This window comes from Vidua chalybeata, chromosome 3, assembly GCF_026979565.1.
Source record: "Vidua chalybeata isolate OUT-0048 chromosome 3, bVidCha1 merged haplotype, whole genome shotgun sequence".
NCBI classification, from domain to species: domain Eukaryota; kingdom Metazoa; phylum Chordata; class Aves; order Passeriformes; family Viduidae; genus Vidua; species Vidua chalybeata.
In genome coordinates, this window is record NC_071532.1 from 46,268,234 (window position 1) to 46,290,520 (window position 22,287).

The 22,287-nt window shown below is 35.0% G+C and overlaps 1 protein-coding gene across 10 annotated transcripts in view; it reads right to left on the bottom strand.

Annotated features, from left to right (window-relative positions):
- RGS7 (regulator of G protein signaling 7) overlaps positions 1 to 22,287 on the bottom strand; it is a 237,837-nt gene that overhangs the window by 35,421 nt on the left and 180,129 nt on the right. For all 10 annotated transcript variants that reach the window (XR_008429773.1, XR_008429774.1, XM_053937363.1 and 7 more), the window contains exons 10-14: positions 8,675 to 8,749; positions 7,521 to 7,619; positions 6,720 to 6,781; positions 5,096 to 5,206; positions 4,507 to 4,632 (exon numbers count right to left, since the gene is read on the bottom strand). Coding sequence is in view for 8 of the 10 variants with exons in the window: in XM_053937363.1 (XP_053793338.1) it covers positions 4,507 to 4,632; positions 5,096 to 5,206; positions 6,720 to 6,781; positions 7,521 to 7,619; positions 8,675 to 8,749 (473 nt within the window). In the remaining 2 variants the exon portion in view is untranslated. The remainder of the gene's footprint in view (positions 1 to 4,506; positions 4,633 to 5,095; positions 5,207 to 6,719; positions 6,782 to 7,520; positions 7,620 to 8,674; positions 8,750 to 22,287) is intronic.

Below are 22,287 nucleotides of genomic sequence, written 5' to 3' on the forward strand. Positions count from 1 at the left end.
CTGTGACTAGAGCACAGGAAGATTCCTGTAGCAAAGCACGCAGTCTGCAACATTAACTATGTGCAAGGGCAGGGAGGGGACAAGGGGAGTAGCATTTTTTGGACAATGATATACACAGACTTAGTGCTACTTTGTGTAAGGAACTAGAACTCAGTCTGGCTGCCCTTGGATTAAACTGCATCTCCCATTGGTGGAAGTTTGCTTTTGCCCTTTCTAGCAGATGCTTGGCACTATTTGAACAGAGACTTGAGTAGCTGAGTGTAAACCTCGCTGCTGTCTTCTACCCCAGCATTTGGGCTGCCACCTGCTGGGTCACACAGCAGAGTGTGTAGTGTACAGTAGTAGCACATCCAGCCACATGGACTGCTAAAACACATGTTGAAAGATATCTGGGGATTATGTCCTCCAGCTGGATTACTTTCAAAACCAAGTTGGCCTCATGAATAAAAAAAAATAACACAGCTGCAACACAGCTTCTGTCCCATTAACTGACCTAAAGGCAGGTGCAGCAAGATTCCAGACCAAGCTAATCAGTTAAATTTAGCCTGCAGGAACAACGAGTGGGAGAAAGGCTGCAGTGGTTCTATGTGAAACATGTGAGGTATAGTCAGTGTGGAAACACTGGCGTGGGAATTATGTGAACTTTGCACTCACTGCATGTGACAAAACAAGTAAGAGGCTAGACCTTTCAGCATTTTCAGAAAAAGCAAACAAAAACCTAAACAAACTCTATGAATAAAATCACATAATATTTTTCCAGGGGCAGGAAACACTGTTCTCTGATTTCCAGAGTCCACCTTCCTGCCCACTACAACTTCAAGCTTCAAGGCATAGTAGAACTGAAGGATTTCAAGAATATGACAGAGAAACTCATTAAATCTTGCAACTAGTTCTTTCTCATCTACTCTGCAGAAATGGCAACATTGCTGGCACTTGGCATTTAAGCTTGAGCCTGAATGAGAAATAACTCACAGGCAATTTCAGCTTTGAGGATTAAATTTTGATCAAGTTACTGGCACACACAACAGGGCCTCATAATCACCAGAGTAAAGCATAAACACCTCACAAAATGTCAGCTTGCAGGGGGATGGTCAGACAAAAATTATTGAGGGAAAACATCCAAATCTATCAAATTTCTCAGTCCCTCTCTTCTTTTTCTGGATAACAGGAATGCAAAGTCCCTTTTCCCTACTAGTCACACATTACAACCCTAAGAAATGAGCATCAAAGAAAGGGGCAAGGGGTCCAGTGGCTTTTCTTTCTGTACCATGGAACCTAACCTGTCACCACTCTCCTTTCACTATCTTAGGAGGTTTTTCAGTCTTAGAGCTGCTTTGGAGATCACACTCACTGCAATACTGCATGAGGATTTGGACAGGCTTTCAGGTTGGCAGGTCTGAAATGATTAAATATTTACAGGCTGCAATTCCTACAAAATAACCAGTTGGGAGCAAACCTACAGTTAGCATACAAATATTAACTTTCCAAAGAATTCTGCTGCACTACAGACAAAGAAAGGACAAGAAGAGGAATACAATTTCCTACAGAAATTAAAGACATTGGGTCTCCAGGTGCCATGCTGCAGTAAGTTTGATCTCATAAACTCACTCTCTTTGAAAAGAACTTTTTTTAGTACTTGGAAAACCTTGTGACCAAGCTCAATAGTACTGGATCGTGATCAAACTTTAGTCTTGTGAATTTTAAACAATGGTCAGCATTTTTGTAATAGGCATTGGGAATTTCATAAATCTATTATCCAAATCATATGTTACTTTAGCTATTTTTTCTGTGTATTGAGCAGCACACAAAGCAATTCTTCAAAAAAATCTGCATGGTAACAAGAGATCACAAGCCATACCCTGCATTAGGTGAGTGCAGGATCCAACCTGCAAACTGCAGTCACACTGTAAAGAAGTTATTGCACTGACAGAACTGCTTATGCAGTTTTATTCCTTTGCTATGCTTTACAACACTCCTTCAGAGAGTGAAATACTATTAAGCCTCATTTACAGACAAAGAAAAAAGTGCAGAGACACAAAGTAAGAAGGGGAAACCTGGTTATATTCCTGAGCACTGCACAATTCTTAGTATTAAATCACAGCCCAAGGTCCTTCATCCCTGCTGTGTTCTTTAAGACAGGATCTGAATCTGCCAAGAATGATATTCTCAGATACCTTAGACACTCTCAAAATTAATGTAACAGTAACACTAGGACTTCTTGTTATTTAAGATCATTACACTTGAATAGAAATGTTGTATCTGGTGGACTTATAATTTCATGGTTTTTGTTTCACCAAAATGAGGTATAAGACATCTAATCTACTAATACCAAAGCTCTTGTCATGCCTGCAGTCCCTGATGTATCCTGCATACTCTGCTTGAAAGCTCGAAAGCAGGGTCCCAGCTGCCATCCAACTATAGGCTTGGCAGTGTTGTAAATTTTATCATGATTAGATCTGTAAAAGTACAAGAACCAGCAACTGATTTGAGTGGAATTTGTTGGATGATGTGGGTGGACGTAATTGTTTTTCTCAAGGTGGCTGTCAAAATAATAATTTAAAAAATACCAAAAAGAAGCCCCAAATTACCATGATGGAGTTAACAGGTGAGCAACAAAAGTGTTTGCCTTCTAAGTTTTACTTAGTGGTAATACTTGAAATCATCAAGCTTTTAACATCTGTTATTGACACCTAAAACATTTTGATAGCCATATACAACAAGTTTTACAAATTCATGTTTTCTAACCCAAATTTAATATGTGAACCTAATGGATTGATTTCCCTACAGCTTAGGCATTTGCAAACATAATTCTGAGCTTCTGAGACAGTTTCCCTTCAGTTAATTATTACAGAAAGCGCTTTCTCAGAGCAAATTTATCCCCTGCCTGGCCTTTAAGATCATATTCACCATTTCTCAGATATTATATTTTATAATGCCAATTTAAGAATTTACAGGAAGAGACAGAAGAGTAGATGGCATGTCAAGGAAACATCTCTGAGGAAATTTCTTGAGGGAATTTTTCTAGATCAGTTACTTGCAGTTTGCCTGTATTTAGTGTTGTAAATAGGATTAGACGAAAGAATTAGGGATTATGTGGGTAACAGTCTAGTTGGCAGAGAGACAAATTAATCACAGAAAAGCACCACAAACTGCACACTGGGCTCAATAGGTTCATGTTTGAACAGCTGCCCTGCATAACAAATTACCAGGATGCTCTTTAAATAATATTTAAAAAAAAAAATTACCTTTCCTTTTCTTGGTGGTATTCTGATTTTTAAAAATTCATTTTACTAATTGTAGGTTTTTTTAGTATCTGTGACAAATAAAGTCATCAACATACACATACAGGTCAGGCTATGTTTGTGATGCAAAGTTAATATTTGTATATGAACATGGTCAGCAACTTAGAGAACTCCAACTATTTTGCTGACAAATTTAAATTAACAACAAGGAAATCTGTGCAATTACCTGGCATTTATAAATCAACACCATAAATATTAAATGCCTCTTGTAAGATGCTACAAAAGCATAATTTTAGTATGAATGGCTATGCTGCACCACTTTAGAATAAGAACTGGCATAGGAAAAAAGTAGGTTAGGATTATTCTAAATTCTAGAATGTAAATGCAAATAGGATTTTATACTATTTATGTTATTGATGAATGGAAAGTGATACAGATGACATCTGACAAGAAGGTGGAATTAAGATAAAAACATGTTGCCTATATTTTTGTACTATTCTCAGCTTAATTTTTTTATCTATAGAAAGGCTGTTAATAATCTCTGAAATAAGTCTTACTGAAATATGACTTTCTTAGAACAGCAAAAACAAAACATGCTATTAAACAATTGATGGACTATAATTTTTAAAATCAAATAATTTTTCCCCTCACTCAAAAGTAATTCTGTAAATATGCCTTTAGAAACATACCCTCTATGCTTCATACACTAAGTGCACTTTTTCTATTTTACAATTAGTGAGGAATTTGAGAGCTAGATGTCACCCTACTTCAGCTGTGTCAGATGCAAAAGTACTAGAATACTGGTGGAAATATTCAAAATGATCCCCAAAAACTAATCAACCTGGTGAAAGTGAGTGAATTTTACTTTTAGATCCTTTATTTATTTTAAAACTTTTCTTATTTACTTTTTACTTTTCTCATAATATTTGACTAAACAAAATACATTGAACAGGCCTTGAATAAGTCAGTTTTATACCTGTTTAAAAGACAAGCTGAGAGAAAAGTTCTTGCATGAGTAGTTTGACCAAAAGTTGAATATGAATGGAAAAATATGCTTCATGTGAGTCTCTGTTAACTATATGAATATTTCCTTCAGCCTGTACATGAAAGCGAGCAGTAATCTGGATGAATTAATTCTGAAAGGTGAGGAAAATTTTTGAAGGGGTCAAAACATGAAAAGTATCAGGAAAAAAAAACAAAACAACAAAGCAAAAACCCAATATAACTTACAAGCTATTAAAAAAAGAAAGTAACTCTCATTTACCTTAAATTTTCTGAACTGAATTCTGACTCCAAGAATTTCAGAAACTGCTCTCTTCCCACAGGGTCTTTCAAAGCTTCATCCATGCCAAATCCCCATCGTTTCACCCTCTGCTGTCCTGGCTCTTTGCTACAGAAGAAACAACAGAACCCGAAGTGACCAATACTTCACTATTCTAACAATGTTAGAATAATAATTTAGACCAAGTCCTAAAGTTCCATGTTTTTCTCACTTTTTAGACTGCTCACACCTGTGCAATGTTCAGCAATGGGCAAACAGACTGTTAGTACTTACATAGGATGAAGGTAATACACAGAAAAAAAAAAGATTTCCAACTAGGAATATTATCATATTTTAAAAGCTGTCTTTTTATTTTCACCATACTAGAATCCTGGAAACTGGAAACTGTAACATTTCACACAGATTTATTAATATATAGCACTTCCCATCTTACAAAACTGGAAAGACCAAAAGGGTACTGCATTGCCCTTCTGCCTCAGTATTTTCCTGAAGTACCTCTGTCTGAAATCTTGACATTTCCAGAAAAGCATGTTATACTCCCTTACTTACAAAGAAGAAATAAATTGTATACCTTGCCTCCAGTTCCCAGAAAGTAGTGTCATCTGATATCCAAGGGTTTGAGGGATCAGGGGGCACAAGAAAAGGATCATATTCCAAATACTGCTCTGTATAAGCTAATAGACTAGGAAAACAAAAGCATCAAACATTGTCAAGTCAGGAGGAGAAGAAACCTGATGAGGCTACCCCAGCTAACAAGTTACCTTGCATCAATCAAGCCATGGTAACTGTGTGTGCACACACTCAGAAGGCAGCTACAAGCTCAGGGTGAAATAGGTTTGCTCAAGCTGTTTGAAAGTGGACAACTGAAGAAGGACCATTGAAGAAGGAGGGGTGGCTCAGGTTTACCAAGAGTAGAAATAAAATAAGCTTCCCTAATACTTCCACATAGCTCCATTTAAGGTTCCTTTAGGCACTAATAAATTACATCATACAACCTCTTCCGTGCACATTTGTTTTCATAAAGGAGCATGTTTTATATCCCTGTGGTTTTAATCAACAGTTTCCTTAAAATCAGTTCTAAAACACTGCATGTTACACAGATTATATTTATTGGTCCTGCAGCTGCTAGTACTCCTTTTAGTTTCTCTTAAATATAATTAATATTTTTATTATTTCCTAATCAAAGGACATTATTCCCAGCTTTATTTTTTCAAAAATAAATCAATTTTTTTCTTTTTCTTTTTATATTCAAGAATTGGTCTGACTCAGTTGCACACACTAAAAACTTTGCTTGTATTCTGGTAATTTACATCTCCCATTGTCCTTGTTTATGCTTGCTGTTTCCTTTGGCCTCATAATTTTTGTAAAATTATTGTAATTTTGTATTATTTTGGTTTTTCTTGTATTTTGTATTTTGTATTATTTTTTGTATTATTTTGTAAAATTATTTTCAATTCCTATTATATTTAGTGTACATTATATTTTTACTGTTCAGCAAACAAAAAATCTTAATCTGCTGTCTTTATAAATAAATATTTATATGCATTTGCATATATGTATACACACATACACATAAATAAGTAGACATATATGCACAAATGTTTATGAGAAGATAAAGAGCAATTTGTATTTGGCTTTATTTCCTTTACTAAGCCCCAAGTAACTCAATTTTCTGCAATGTTGGGCTTTTTGTTTTATTTGCTGTCTCGCCCCTTCCTGACAAATTTGGTCTTATTTGGAGATAGATTCCCACTCGTGTTACATCTCTGACCCAAACTGAGCCCAATCTCACTTTGTTCAAGCACTGACTGAGCTCCATACCAGCCAGTTCCCTTACTTCATCAGTGATTTTCCTTTTGAAATATCAAAACAATAACCCCAGACCTCTTCCCATTTAGCCTCTCTGCCAATGAAAGGTGAAACTTGTAATCACTTGGTCAGAGACTCTTTCAGTGACTCAAGTTTATCAGAAATTTATCATGGAATATCTGGAATATTTTTATCACTAAAAGAATTTCATACTTCTCCACTTAAAGTAAAGTCTCATCAGTTATTTGTATGACATCTGAGCTCTCATGTCTCTCTTTGAAGAGCTATTTGCTGTGAATAGCTCTTTGAAGCTATTTCACACTGCCATTTTTCCCAATAGTTATCAGTCTAATTGAAAAAAATAGAAAATGTGACAATATACGTACCTCTCTGCAACTTTTGACATTTTTAATCTGTGTCTGTCTAATTGCATTTGCCAGTGCTTAATCTGCAAGAAAGGAAGGCAAAGAGTTTTATGAGTAATTTATTTCTTGACCCTATTTCTATAACTTTTTTATTAGGGCTGTAATTGAACATTAATTTATCCTAGGGCACAGAAGAGAAATATATCTGAATTAAAACAACATTTCACTGGTGTAGCTCTAAAATAAATGGAAGTTTCCATTAAAGGGAAAAGATCATGCAGAGACAAAAAATGTGTCCAATATAACATTTTCCCTAAAGGTTCATCAACAGAAATCCAATTAGCCTTTTTATAGATTTTTGAGGAGAACTAATACTTCTTCAGACATTACCTTCTCCAGACTCTAACATCTCAGGCAAGATTAACAAAGTTGTAACAGTAGATAAATGTGCAAACCTATACATGCATACATGGAGTGGTAAGTATACCCCCAAGGCTCAAATCAGCGTTGAAAGAAGAGCAAGCTGTCTACAGCTGAAGGGGCTAATGGGCTTAGCTATACAATGAATCCACTCACTGGCCTACTTCCCACTGCCTTTAGGTGTTTAATACATGATACAAAAAATTCAGGTTTTGTCTCATTAGTTTTGATGAAGTTACATGCCTAAATCCATATAGCTTGAGACAAAGAAAAGGTTTATTAAGTGTTTACAACAGCTCTTTTGAATAACTTCCCAGTTATAATAATTTTTGAGTTTACACCTAAAAAGTTATTTCCTAAAAAGTAAATTTAAAAGTACATTTTTGTAGTAATGTTCCAAACCTCTTGGTGTAGTTCATCTTCTGTGGGTGGCTTAGTCTCTGGCACTGGTGTGTGCGTAGGGCTGTGACTTCGAATGTCATTTTGTAAGCCATAGACAGACTATGCAAAACAATATGAAACAATGATGGTTTCTTTCAGACAATGCTTTCTACACACAGCCATAGTACATTGTGCTCAAGAAGTTAGCCAAGATCATCTTTGTCTAAAGAAACTTCAATAACCCATGCACTCAGATAAAATCGTGCTTCTGCACTAGAGTGTAAAATAGAGACTCCCAAACTCCCACAATTCCATAAAAGCACAACCGAGGATCTACTTTTATTAGGTCTCTATATTTGCATCATACTAAACATGGGGAATGACATTGAGAGATGCTATTACAGTAAGTGGAGATGACTGTAGGTGGAGTATCCTGAGAGGTATACTAACACACAGATTATTTGGATTACTTCCAAAATTGCAATTATTGTCTGGTAAATTACACTAATCTGGACCTTTCACTACCATACAGAAGCCAAGCTAAAACTTTCTCTAAATCCACTTTCCTTTTTAAAGCATACCTGCTTACGGGTCAACATGCAAATGCACCTCAAAGGAAGTATTTTAAAGTGGGAGTCAGTCTACATGGTTATGGTGCAAAGGATTTAAAAGTGTTGAGCCAATCCATCTGTACATCCCTAGAGAAGTTACACTCTAATTACAACCTAATTTAGATAAAGCTCATTTCTTCCATCATTTCCAGTCATCCATTTTGGTCAGTCATCCTATTGTAATATAGAGACATCCTTTTCATGAAGACCAGGACAAGAACTGTTGTTAGAATTTACACTAAATTTTTAATTTTTTTTCCTTAATTACTGACAGAAACATTTTAATGTGCTTTATTCAATCTACTGAACAACATTAATAAAGTGTGCAAAAATTATTTTTTTCTTCAAAATCTCTTTGTATTTCTCCAAAATCTTATGTGATAGCATTCACTTAGCATTAGCAAATTTGTAAATACTATTTCAACTAAGAGCTTATGAAATATCAACATACATTTCATGCATTTGTTCCTTGCAGCTGTAAGAAAAAAGTGCTTTAAGAAATTATGGAAATTCATTCTATAAATTTCTTCCATCTCCTGCTTTGGATATAATAACCATACTTACCTTTCTTGTTTTATGTGGATTTCTCATTCTTGAAGATTTTTTTATATCCACTTCAGTAGTGTTTACACAGCCAGGCTATTAAAAGAAAGAGAAAGGAAAGCAAAAGGCTAAATCTGGGATGGAACTTCTCTGAGCTACTCCTCCTCTTCAGTGTGCAAGACTGAAAAATAAATTCCACACCATGAAATTTAAATAAAATAAATTGCCAAGATAATGGAAACCAGTCCACGTCTGCTTTGGCTTTGCCAAGAAAGCCATTCATTACATTCTAGCTATCCCTCTAAGGAGCATGGTTGACCCAATGAGACAATATAAACAGAATTGTGAAATATTCACCTCAGCTGTGAACCTCAGGTTTTCTTCAGAAGCATTTGGTTTTGGGTCAATTTTTAAAGAGGATCATGTTTTAAAATGAAAAAAAAAAAAAAAAAAAGTTTTCTTTCTTCAGAAAAGAAAGGAAAAAAACAAACCAAAACAACAAAACAGGCTTCTGCAGCCTAACCAGAAGACTGACAGCCTAAATAAAATTATTCTCAATACATCAGATTTGGGTTTCAGTGGTTCATTCTCACAACTCTGTGGCCTCCCAAAGCACAAAAAATACTCTAGTTTCTCCTAATTCATCTTCTTTTGACACTTCTCTGTAAGTACAAAACCTATGTGTTAATCTGGTATTTACCCATTGCTGGAAACAAATAAAAATAAGTATTTTGCTCTCAGGTGAGTTTTATCTATTGATTTTAGAGGGATTACATTTGACACTGAATGGAAACTACAGAATCTGCTCTCTAGTGGGAGCAGACTTTTACTGAAAGTAGGTTGGGTTTTTTTTTAATGGAAGTAGCTAGATATTTAATTTACTTGCCCAACAGCCAAGCTGGACTTTTTATTGCTTTAATGATACAAGCTCTATCTTATCACAATGGACAATGCTTGATATGACTGTGAATTTAACAAGACAAAATTTTAAACTTTTCTTGTATAGGCTAGGAATTTCTTAAATAGCTAAGAAAAATATAGCTTTCATTAAACAGATCAATGTTACTTTGCCTCTGGAGAATTTTCTAAACAACAGACTGATTTTTTTTTAAATACAGTATGTTGGGTTTTTAATTAATAAATAAATAAGTTTATATTTTAAAGTAATAAATTAGTGTGCATTTGATCATATAACATTTGAAGTAGAAACAGTTCCTCATTGCTAATGATAAAAATAGACCATATTCTTAAGACTGCACCTGACACACTAGAATTGGGATGGTATCTTTTGTGCTTCTGAACAAAAATGTGATGTTTTGAACTCAGAAATAACTTGTAAATCTCAAAGAAAAAGGTTGAAAAATACAAAGTTCTGCATGATAGTCAATTTAAAAGCAGAAAGCAATTTCCCAGTGCAGTATACTGAGATACAAAGTTTAAAAAAAAACAAGTGCATATACTTTGGGATTACAGCAGCAGCTGGCAGTGAAGAAGGCAGGGGCTTTAACAACATCTACAGCCTTTGAATGTAACAATTTGAATAGCAGGCACACTTACATAAGGCACAAACTGTTATTTGTTCAGTTTTCAGTTATGGTTTGTTATGCTTTTAAGCATGCTTTGAAGTTGTGCTTTTAAGCATGTCCTAAAAATGGAGAGGGAAAAAAAAAAAAAAGCATAAACCTTATTTGAAGCCTCTTATTTTTGAAGATTTCAAGCCCACCAGAAGTAAATTGGTATGGACAGATCTTGCAACTTGCCTGGGTAACTTACATGTCAGAATTGTGCAGATTGATGCAAGGGGGACAAGAAATCCTGGGAGACTTTTAGAAACGAAACAAGGGCAAAGCTTTGCCGGTTGCAAAGAGGCCTGACCCAGTACCGACCTTCTACAGCACTTAGTGGATTCTTACTGACACCTGGCTGTTTAAAACCTCTCGCACTGAAGTGAAGTTGCCCAGGCAGGGGCATGCAGGAGAGGCTGTGGGGGGAGAAGCTGGACCAAGGTGGGACTGAAGAGAAGCTGACAGGAGAGCAGCCCCAGGAAGGCAGAGGTAAAGAAGCATCAGGAAACTTCAGTGCAAAAGGGGAGGTGGCTAAAGGGTGCATCAACTGCTCTGACAACCTGGGGTGACAATAGGAGCTAAAGACATGTATCACTACCTCTATACAATAGCATTCTCATAATTTTATTTAAATTATATGACTGGAAGTACCTAATGTAGTTTGGGACACAATTTATGTTTTCTTCTCAGCTGAAATATATTTATTAAATTATACTTGATATGAGATGGGTTTTCTTGTTTTTCTGATGCTGCCAAATTTCATCTGTAAATATTTAGGAATAAATATCAAACATCTTTTCAATTACAATAAACACAAAAAGCTGCATTATGTGAACACTTTGCTAAAATAACTCAGCCTTTGTGGGAAAACCTCTGCTGGACAACATTTAATTTTATTTGTATGCCCTCATTAACATAATAAGTATATGTTTGAATACAATTATATCCAGCTGTGTTTTCTTTTTGTGTTGTTTTTTTAACTGTACTACCATAGTTCAAATAGTGAGATGCCTGTCAGAGTGCTCTGCTGCAAGAATCCCATTTAGTGTGTGGTATATAATTTGCATACTAATACTGTAAATAGTTTTCAAATTGATTTCCTGGAAGTCTTGAGAAGTCTTCTATATGTGTAAATAGAGTGTTTATTTCTTTCAGGAGTAATGTTCTGTGTGAAAACAATTTCCCCCCAACACACACAGAGGAAAGCTTTGTGACCTTCTTGAAATTATCATACAGCAAGATCATAACCAGGGCAGAATCTGGTTCTCATCAATTTTTAAATATCTGTGTGAAAAACTGTCATACATTCACTAAGTTTTTTTCATCCATCTATTAGCATGTACTTATCTCAAAGTACAAATGCCCTTGTATTAATTTACATCAAAGGACAGGTCAGTCCAATCATGATAAATTGATAAGTTGATATAAATGGATAAATAAATAATGGACAGATAAATAATATTTAAAAACCCCACATATTTTTATTCACTACTTCAGTTATTGGATAATAATGTTAGTATGAATCCCAAGCAGCAGGACTTTCTACTGATGCTGTCTAGGAGGATGCATACCAGGATTCTGCTAAGAAACACAAAAGAATGAGGAGGAACCAGAACGTACATGCCTTGATCAGGCTATCACTGGCATTTGAAGCAACCATTTGAGAAGATGTTGAGTTAAAAAAAAAATCCACTTGATATTAATGGTCTATCCCTGCAAACTGTGGCAACAATGAATACATTAATTAAGCTCTTCTAATAGTGCTAGAGTGTATTAATTTTAGGAAACCTGTAACAACTCTGTGGAAGAATTCATTATTTACATAATATGGCATGCCTGAGCCATGGTACATTTCCATCCTAGCTGAGCAGAGTATGGAGTATTTATAGTCTGCTTGCTGTACAAAGTTGCACACTCCAAGTACCCTTTCTATTGCCTGGCCATATAGCCCAAATCAACATCTGTTAATGCCTTTTTGTATAAAAATCTCTTTGCTATGATGTAATTCTAGAAAGTGCAAAATACTCAATAGAGAGTAAATTAATATTTAAAATTAGGTCAGCTGAAGTTTTGATTTTTTTTTTTCTTTCACAAAGAAGATGGCAATTTAACTGTGAATCTACTTAAGCCAAAATAACCAGAAGTTTTCGTGTATCTGAGACAAATATACCCCTGTATGTGGGAGGGAATAAGCTCATGCATTCCGATAGGCTGGGAACTGTCTGTCTGGATTGCTGCTCTGTAGGAAATGATCTGAAGGAGAAGCTGAACATGAGTCAGCAGTATCTCTTTGCAGCAATGCAGACAAACCACATACCCAGCTGCATGAGCAACAGCTTAGCCAGCAAGCAAAGCGTTTATTTCTTTCTACTCAGCATCAAAAGGAAACTTCTGGAACACAAAGACTACTTTTGAGCCCCACAAACACATGAAATATATTTCAAATGGAAAATCCAGTGGAGGAATAGACTTTTTTATGCTTCAAAAGCGGAAAGATAACTGCTCCCTTTTGTGCCTACAGCGGGGCTTAGAGAGATAGACCTTTTCCAAAGGTGCACTCTGGAAGGACGGGAGACAGTAATCTGAAATTGCATTTAAGGAATTTCCAGTCAGCTGTAAAGAAATATACTTCACAATAAAAGTAAGAGAGACTGTGGAATGTCCATCCTTGGTGATTTTCAAAGCTTGTTTAACCCAAGTGCCTGGACAATCTTATTCACCTTAGAAATCAGCACTGGTTTGACCAAGAAGTTGAACTAGAAGACCTCCAGAGGTCCCTCTCAGCCTACACTTCTGTGATGCAGCCTACTCTTCACAAGCTGCAGGGAGTGAAATTCAAATAATCCACTTTACAGAACACTCCAAACAAATATTCACATTGGTGTGAAATTCATCTCTCTGCCTTCCGCACCCAACAGCAGCAGAGTGGAAACAAGACTGGTATTTGCTTCCTTACTGCTGCCCCTGCCCTGCAGCAGCCCGTGGTATGCTCTTAATCCATACAAACAAACCCCAGATTGATTTAAGGAAATGTAATTTCACAGTCTCTTTAGCTAAAAATACATAGGTGCTATTTAAAATAATTACCTCATTTCAATATGCACACCCATAAATTCAGAGTTCATTAAGGCAGTAAATATTTAGGTAGATTGATTCACATACCTTATGTACTTTCATTGCATTTCAGTGTCAATATACTGTGAAATAGATATTTTTATTTGTTTTGCAGGCATGGGGTAACTTGTTAAGCATAATTGCAAAATACTAAATGTTAAGATTTCCAGGATTTTAGAATTTAAAAGACTTTAAATTTAAATTATGGACCTGGGTACAAAAAATGACAGATTGTCTCACTCACTAGAAAAGATAAAAGTCAGACATACAAACATAAAGAAAAAGCAGAGATTTAAATCTTTCTTTTACATCATATGAAATAGGTTATCACAAAAGAGTAAGCTTAAAATTTGAAATTTTCTGAGTGTCAAATGTTAGAGTTGGATTCTGCAACATCTATTCTGCTATTTCTGTCATTGCTGCTATTCCTGTCATTTTTCTAGGAGTCTTCTAACCCTCAACAGTAACTATTCATATCACTTTCTAAAGTAGATAAAAGAAGATAATTACGCAGTGAGTGACAAGCAGAACAGTAGAGTTCATTTTTATTTGTAGGCTTTCTATTCCAGTTTACTTGTGCAGCTATCTGGACAGTGAATAATTAAAAATCAAGGTGAGAAGATGATAAAAAAGAAATGGAAAATTACAAAATAAAGGAATGAGGGGAAAATATCAGTGGCACTCAGCTGAAAAAAAATCAAGAGTTACTAGCTGGAAAAATACCCAGTTTGACTCTGGTAATGTGGGAAAGACTGTTTTTTCCCATACATAGTCTAGCATCAAAGGAAAAATTAAAATCCTATATTGAGTAAGTTGTCAGTAATGGCTAAAATTGAGGCTCTCATAAAGAAAAACACAGACTACATTCTCCTGCACTGCACCAATTTTTCATTTCACTGAGATGGAAGTTAATCGAGTGTGCAGAGCCCACTACTGCTTACAAGGAAAAACTGAGGTTTAGGTAATGATTATCACTGTATTCTGGGATTTTACCTCATTTTACACACTTCAGGGTCAACAAATAAAGAGGCTTTTTCAGTGGAAGAACTGCACTATTAAAAACTTCACTGATGCAATAGAAAATCTCAGAAGAACATTCCAAATGTACTGAGTACAAGTGGTCAGGTCTTTTAATAGGATTTGGGAAAATGGCTGTTATCTTAAGCCCCAGTCAAAGGACAGCAAAATTTCAAATTCAAATAAAAATTTCAGAAAATGTGCTTTTTTAAAATGTAGCTCACTTTATAATTACAGATCAATGAACCTCAACTAAGTGATGAAAAAAATAAACCCAGGAGCCATATCTGCCAGAACCTGCAAATCCATGGGACTATGCACTGATAGTGCTGCTAGGGGAGATGTCACCAACATCTGTTACAGCACCCAAGGCAGCAAAAACAAACCAGTGATCACAGGGACTGGGCTGCAGGAACCACTTCCTTTTAGTTAGAAAAATATACTGTTACTTAAAACTGTAGAACCTAATCATGGGGTTAATTCACAATCAGCTAGGAGTACCTAATCTGAAACACTCTTATGAACTGTATGATCCTCCCTAAAAGTGTATGTTTTAATTACTATTTCCATTTGGTTCAGCAGTTCTGTGAAAATAATTCTGAGAAATCAAGTGTGTGAGCACTAGGTGTTGACAACACCTCTAGTAACAAGATCCCAGTAAATCAGCAGATGTCTGAAGAAAGAGTGAAAATATTATTCTGAGTTTAAGTATTATGAGAGAAGAGGTGGATTTTTTTTTTTCATTACGCAGCATAATCTCATAACTACGAACTCTAAACTAAATTGGATGGGTCTAGCTACTTAATGATTGTATTATATAATGTTATAGTACTCAGAGTTTCATACACACATATAGTAGTGTAAAATATGAAATTATATTATTATATGCTACTTGTAGTAGTACCACAGTCCAAGCTTCTGCACAATTAATTTTAGCACAACTATCTCTCTGAAAACATGCCCTTTTGATTCAGCTGTGTGACTGACAAACAAGCAGTGTGACTGGACTTCCAACATCTGCTGTTAAATCACAGTGCTTTTGGGGAGGTCACACTTGCATTATAGTTCTAATGAGAAGCAAACACAGAGACTAATATTTGGAATAAAATCTGACAGCCATGGTAACCACAAATGTAAATTTTAATATGTAAATTTCATGACTACTTTGGAAAGAAATAGTCATTCCTATCAAGACTTCACCTCTCTACAACTCCAGACCAAACTTCTAAAATTAGCTCACAATGCTACTAGCTTTTCCTACAGACTCATGTCTGTTAGAAATTACCTCCTCTCAGAAGTACAGCTATATCTTTCAATTACCAGCTACAAAACACAATTTTTAGGCAGCAAATCCCAAGATTGTTCTCAAGTATAGATTTTCTTCAAGCATGATTCATATTTTATTTCTAGATGCCTCATAAATTTGCCAGATAATAGGGGCAAAGTTATTAAAACCTGCTTGTTCTACTGACTCATTAAATATTTTCAATATCTACAGTCTTTTCATTATGTATGCATTATGCTTCTAAATACTACCTTTTTTGGAACTCAGAACAGGGTAAATAATTGCAATGTATGGATTCAGTGTGACACTGAAGTAAGTGAATACAACTTGGAACTGGACTTGCATAGAATAATCTTAAATTTGTTCATATTTCTTAATACAAATCTATTTTAAAAATATGCAATACATCTGTCAATATGCTGCAAATATACCGAAAATAGTGATCTACAGTCAAGTGGGATTATGGAAAGAAATTAGTTGTACACAGCTTAACTGCTAAAACCAGCTATCAGCTGATAATAATGTAAAACCTACTGGCTTTAATTAAGTAAATAAAAGCTTCTCATTTTTTACTATTCGTTTATTGGACTGATATTTCAGAACACAGAATGTTCAATGTAAAATCTTATTGAGCTTCTTCCTTCAAAGGAAAGGATTGTCTTAATTCATAAGAATTAATAAAACTTTCACTAGGATTAAGTGTTCTCTTCCATTGAACGTTTTAGTAGAGAATTATACAGATAGCATAGAATGAATTTAAATGCTCAATACTTGTCCTCAATAGCTAATTTCATTTTGACTTATTAAAGAACAGATATAAATAATAAAAAGTTACAGACTTATTTTTTAAACTAAAATGACTGAGTAATAAACCTTATTGTATCATACACTAGAAATATAGTGATAGAGAAATAATTTTGAACCCATGCATAAGTTAAACATACGGTAGAGAGACCCAAATGGAGGACAGGAAACTTGCTGTTGGACCAATTAGTAAAATCAATACATCCTTTATTCAAGGATTGATTTGGAGATCACTGACTACTACCAAAACAACAGTAATTCCACTGTTGTTCTGCAACGGACCTAACCAAAACACAGAAGGGTGTGCAATTAATGGATAAAAGTTCAACTATGAGCTCTTTCTCTTTTTCGGACAAGACAAATGAGGTTCAAACACCATCAGATAAAGGAGAGACATTTGATATATCAGTTTGATCAAACTTTAATTATGTTTGCAGACAGGTAAAACTCAGATGATTATCAAACTAAGAGATATGAAATCTCATTTAGTATAGACTTTAGGACCACTTAAAATTTCAAAGATTTTTAGCATCTTTCTAAAATAAAGAAGCCTACACTGCATCAATTTCCACTTTATACTTATTTGTCTTCTCAAACTAGAGTTCAGATCTTTTCCCTGGGTAGAATCAGACATATGAGGAATTCCACTGGCTGTACTAACAGAAGACCTGTTTGAAACAGGAGAGAGACACAGAGAAATTTTAAAGGAATGTAATACTAATAAATGAAACCATAAAATGTATCCATAGGAGATAGAACATCTTGAACCATGACAGTGATCCTCCAGTTCTCACATACTTGGTTGTTTAAGGTCAGATGTTGTTGAAAGCTGAGCTTTCACCTTAAGAGAACAAGATTTGACCTTTTTTTTTTTTAAATATTAGTCTGCATGTCACATAACTACATATTATGCAAAATGCATAAGAAAAGGATGTTAAAATTTAACTCTTGAGACAAGTTATATGACATTAAACAAGAAGCTGTACCCAAGAAAATACTCCTGCATTGAAGTTCAATGCTTAATTATTTTTGCAAGCTGATTTAATTTGTAATTAGTTTTAATTTATGATATACTATTTCAGGTTTGTAGTGACTGGTTTTTGGAACCAGAAATTGCTGCACAGAAATTAGATCCATTGTATTTATTCAAGTGGTGTTTCAGTAGTATTAATGTTACTTAAGGCTGTATTAAAATGATTTTTGTGTATGTGAAGATTCCAGTATTTGCGACACTATTGCACAAGGAAACTTGTTAAATTTATCTGTTTTCTTTCCCCTTTGCTAAATACTTAGAGTCATTATTGCTTTCTCAATATTTTTTTTTACCCCAAAAGGCAGGAAACTGCTGTTTTACAGATTCCATACAGAAGAAATTTAGGTTACTCACTTGAAAAAAAGTGGCAACAGAAAAGTCTAACACATGTCTGAAAAAGTAGATGGCAAATACAGGTGACATTTAGGAATTGATTATATGTCTTTTGACTTATAAGAAGATCTTTGACAAAATGCTTTGGATTAAAGCAGAAAATTTAATTCCCACAGATACAAAGATCAAAGTATAAACATTGCACTTATAAAAAAAATTCCTTATACTTACTTCTTCAGGTTACTTTCCTAGTTTCACACAGAACTGGGTATTATTCAAAACCATATTGTCATATCATTTTTCTTGGTATCCTTCCACCATCTCATTAATTAACTATTTCACAGCTTGTTACCTCTCAATTTTAACTTCCAAAAATTTGTTTTGTTGCACTCTTGCAAGAAACTTGGCTTCTTTTTCCCCATCTGCCCCACCTTTACTCAAGTATTAGACTAAATAAAAATGCTAAATAATGTGAGTACAAAATCTTCTACAAAGATCTTAGCAGGCCTACTAGAGGGCTTATAAATATGTGCCTCAACTACACACAAGTATGGATCATAAATATTATAACCATTTTTTGAAATTAAAGCATTGTATAAGGCTTTGTTTCATTAGCAGAAGGGCGATTATCTGAGAATGACAATTCCTGGTTTGGCTGCATTCCCTGTCTGCTGTAGAGGTAACTCCCTTGTGAGGATATATGGTCAAAGAGGTGCAAAAGAAGACATGAAAATTATATGTATATATATCATTAGAGAAGTTGGTTGGCATGATTCGCATTTGCTTTCTGAAGACATTTATAAATTTTCTGAAAATATTATGAAAAAGCAGAGATAAGTGTTCTCTGGCTAAACAAGTGACTGGCCCAGAAAAGTCTAGCACTGAGTGTGAAATGCAGGCATGCACCATCTTATCCAAAGTAAATTCACTGTTTTGACAATTCTCTGAGGCTGATCTTGAAGGACAGGATGAAATAATTATTAAAATACAGAAGAACGTACTGCCTGGCCCGCAGCTCCTGGTAGTGTTACCTGCCAGGTCAGAAGTCAAGGGTCATATTCAGACCACATAAAATACAATTAAAAAAATAAACATAGGAAATTAAATTGATGAACATAGAGTCTCATAAAAAGAGAGAGAAGCAAAAGGTGTGAGATGTGTGACAAAGTTTAAGGTATTCGAAGAACACTGTTTTCCTACTTTGGTGCTAGGAAGCAATGGCAAGGAGCACACAAACCCAGACATGCTGTACTTCACTGTCATGTATTAAATCACACAAATACTTTTTTTTTTTTTTTTTTTTTTTTTTTTTTTTTTTTTTTTTTCATAAAAATCATAGAATCATCTAGGTTGGAATAGACCTTGAAGGTCATTAAGTCTGACCTTCATCAATACTTTATATCCATGTTTTCCCAAAGAACCAAAATAATCACCATAATCCAGCAAACCAGTAACAGCAATGGGAATAGAAGTCCTGTGGATTGGGTTTAACCAAGTTATAAATGGCAGAATGAAAGAACTGGCTCACACTGACTCATGCTCATGCTTTATCAAATCACACTGTGACTAAACCATAGCCAGTGTTTAAACTTTGGAGAGGAACACAGGCCAATACAGTATTCTAGCACATCTGTTGCGTATTTCCCATCTTCATTTTAAAATCAGCTGCACAGAAACCTGCTAAATGGGACTGTAATACAACCAACACAGACTGATGGAAAAGGTCAGAGAGGCATTGGAAAAAATGAAATACTTTTTCAAGTTTTTACAGTTAGAAAGTATATAAGTGACTTTCAAAGAAAAGGATACTTCCCCCATTATCTTCTGAATTAATCTGAATTTTAGCAAGTATCCAAAAGGCCTTTTTTATTGCATAAATGTATCACTCAGGAAGAAAAGTGAATAATTTGTAGCAGCAAGAGATCAGCCATTTTGCTTGTTACCTAAAAGAATTAATTTTAGAGCAAGCCACAGCTACTTTGCTCTGACTGTATTTAGTGTGTGTTTGAGAATGTTTTAGAGGATTTACTGCTTTAGTACCTGTTTGTCCCTTTTTAACAAGTATAAGATTATGGGGTTTAAAATGAGATAATAATTCAGGAAAGATGAAACAAGTTCTCTTTCAAAGGCTTTAATAAGGAGCATGACATTTCTTTTTGAACAAAAGCAGTTTCTCATTTTCTTTCTCCTGGAAGTAACTCACTTCCCCAATTTAGCTTGATTTGTTATTGTTTCTGACTAACACCTTAATCCTCCTAAACAATTTTTGCTTGTTTCCACAGTCTGTTATCAATAGAAGTTTCAAAATTATGAAAATAATATATTTTCTAGGCAGGTGAAAAGAAGAGAAAGATTTTTAAGATATGTTTACTCTGCTATCAAAAAGAAAAATGCATCACTATATATGAATAATACTAATCTCAGACCTATGACAGATACTGGCTCTACCTTAGAAATAACAGCATGGACTTTATCCTTGGCCTGCTGCTCAGGATTGCAAGGGAGTTTATATAGCTCTCCCTGACACAAATTTCCATGGTTTTTCTATGGCTGGTATCTGAACTAGTAAAATTAAAACTTGTTTGGGAATGTCTCTGCAGGCTGCAGTTATCTACAGCTGAAGCTCAGCCATATTCTTTTTAACTGCAAGCTAAGATCTTTCTATATAAAGCAGAAATTGGGATTTACAGAAATGACCAAGATTGCACTGCACATACCGTGAAATACACATAACAACCCCCAGTCTCCCCCTCAAAAAAAACCCAAAAAACAAACAAACAAACAAAAACAAAAATAAAAACAAACAAACAAACAAACAAAAAAAAACACCCTCACAGGGATGCAGAGATTAAATAAACATCAGAATGGAAACTAAACAGTGAGATAGTACAGGTGTTCTCTTAACTGTCTCTCAGAAGAAAATTTAAGAATATATGTTTATTTGAATAAACCTTTCCAAATCCAATTTCTCTGGCTTATCTCCAAGCATCATCTCAGTATGAAGACCTAGGAAAAATTATGGGCCAGCCAATCAAAAGTAACAGTCATAATGACTTTCAAGAATTTGTCTGTCCCTCAGACTGTAGCATAAATCTTTTAGAACTTCTGTAATCACCTGCAGGGTTGTGTTTGACTTGGCACCTATGAAACAGTGGTGTTTTTTGTGGCAAATCCTCTTTACATGTCAAACCTTGGTTCATTTACTTTATTTTAAACCTATGAGTCACAGTGACATTTCTGATACCTAATCGTCCTCTTTTTCTGCATCAGCATTCTCCTGGCTCCACTGCCATACAGCTGTTCTCATGTCTCCCATTCCTGTAGTGCACTGCTGCACTGTCCTTTAGGAATGATGGCTTGCTTCTCTCTTCTGCTCCTTTCACCAACTTAAAGTTGAAATACAATGCAAATGTAATATTCATAGTTTATATTTTACATGTAAATCTTCTGTATCAGTACTGTAGCTAAGTAGGTAACAAATATAGCAACAAAGCAACTAAGGACCAGGATGCCTGCAGGAAAACCCTGAAAAAATATTTATTTACTCACCTTCAACCAACCAACCAACCAACAATAATGAAACATTGGATCCTCAAAACTCATTTTCAGTAAAAAAAAATTACATTGGGGTGGATTTCGAACTATGTTGTCACTGCACCTAGCTTCTGAACTTTTATCAAAAGATGAAACACTGTAAATAAAAATAAGCATTATACACAGATTCTCATCCAAACATTATCTTAAAAAATGTTTTAAAAAATTTAGCTCTCCAGAGTTGCAGCCAGATGTCTGTAAATTTTTGGGAGGCCTTCAGGAGGCTTGAAAATCCATTACGAATTGTAACTAGCTCTAGAATCACACTCCTCTTTTCAGTCTTTTTGTGTTTTATCTTTTGTTCTTTTCAAAAGAAGCTTCTGGATGTTACTGTGACAGTAAATTCATAATGGTGTTTTCAAAAATATTATTTCACTGTCTCTTGAGAGGAGCAGTTTAGCCAAAGTATGAACCTCTCCATTCATCTATGTATATCTTCTAATGCCAGAAGCCTACATTGCTGACTGTAAGCCAGTCTTTGCCTCTGATATTTCCTAGGCATGTTTACAGCCAGATTAAAAACATCTGCTGGACAAGGCAGATTTATCCACAGTTCAGCCAAAGCTCTTAATCAGATTCAATTTCCTCTTGTCCTTGTCCCGTTTACTCTCTTGAAGCTTCAACAATTCATCTCTTCCAAACCTGAAAATAACATCTCATTCTCAGATTCAAAACCTTTAGATCCATTTCTGCAGCAAATATAAAAGCTCTCTGCACCTTCACAGATACTTTCTGTTTATTCCCTATGTAGCTCCAATCTACATCAGGTGGAAAACTGCTTTCTGTTGTCCTTCCTTGTTTTATGTCAGTGATTAGACAATAATGTCCCAGTCTTTTTGAATCTATTTCCTGTGGTTGGAATCTTTCACATCAAGTTATTTTCGCTACC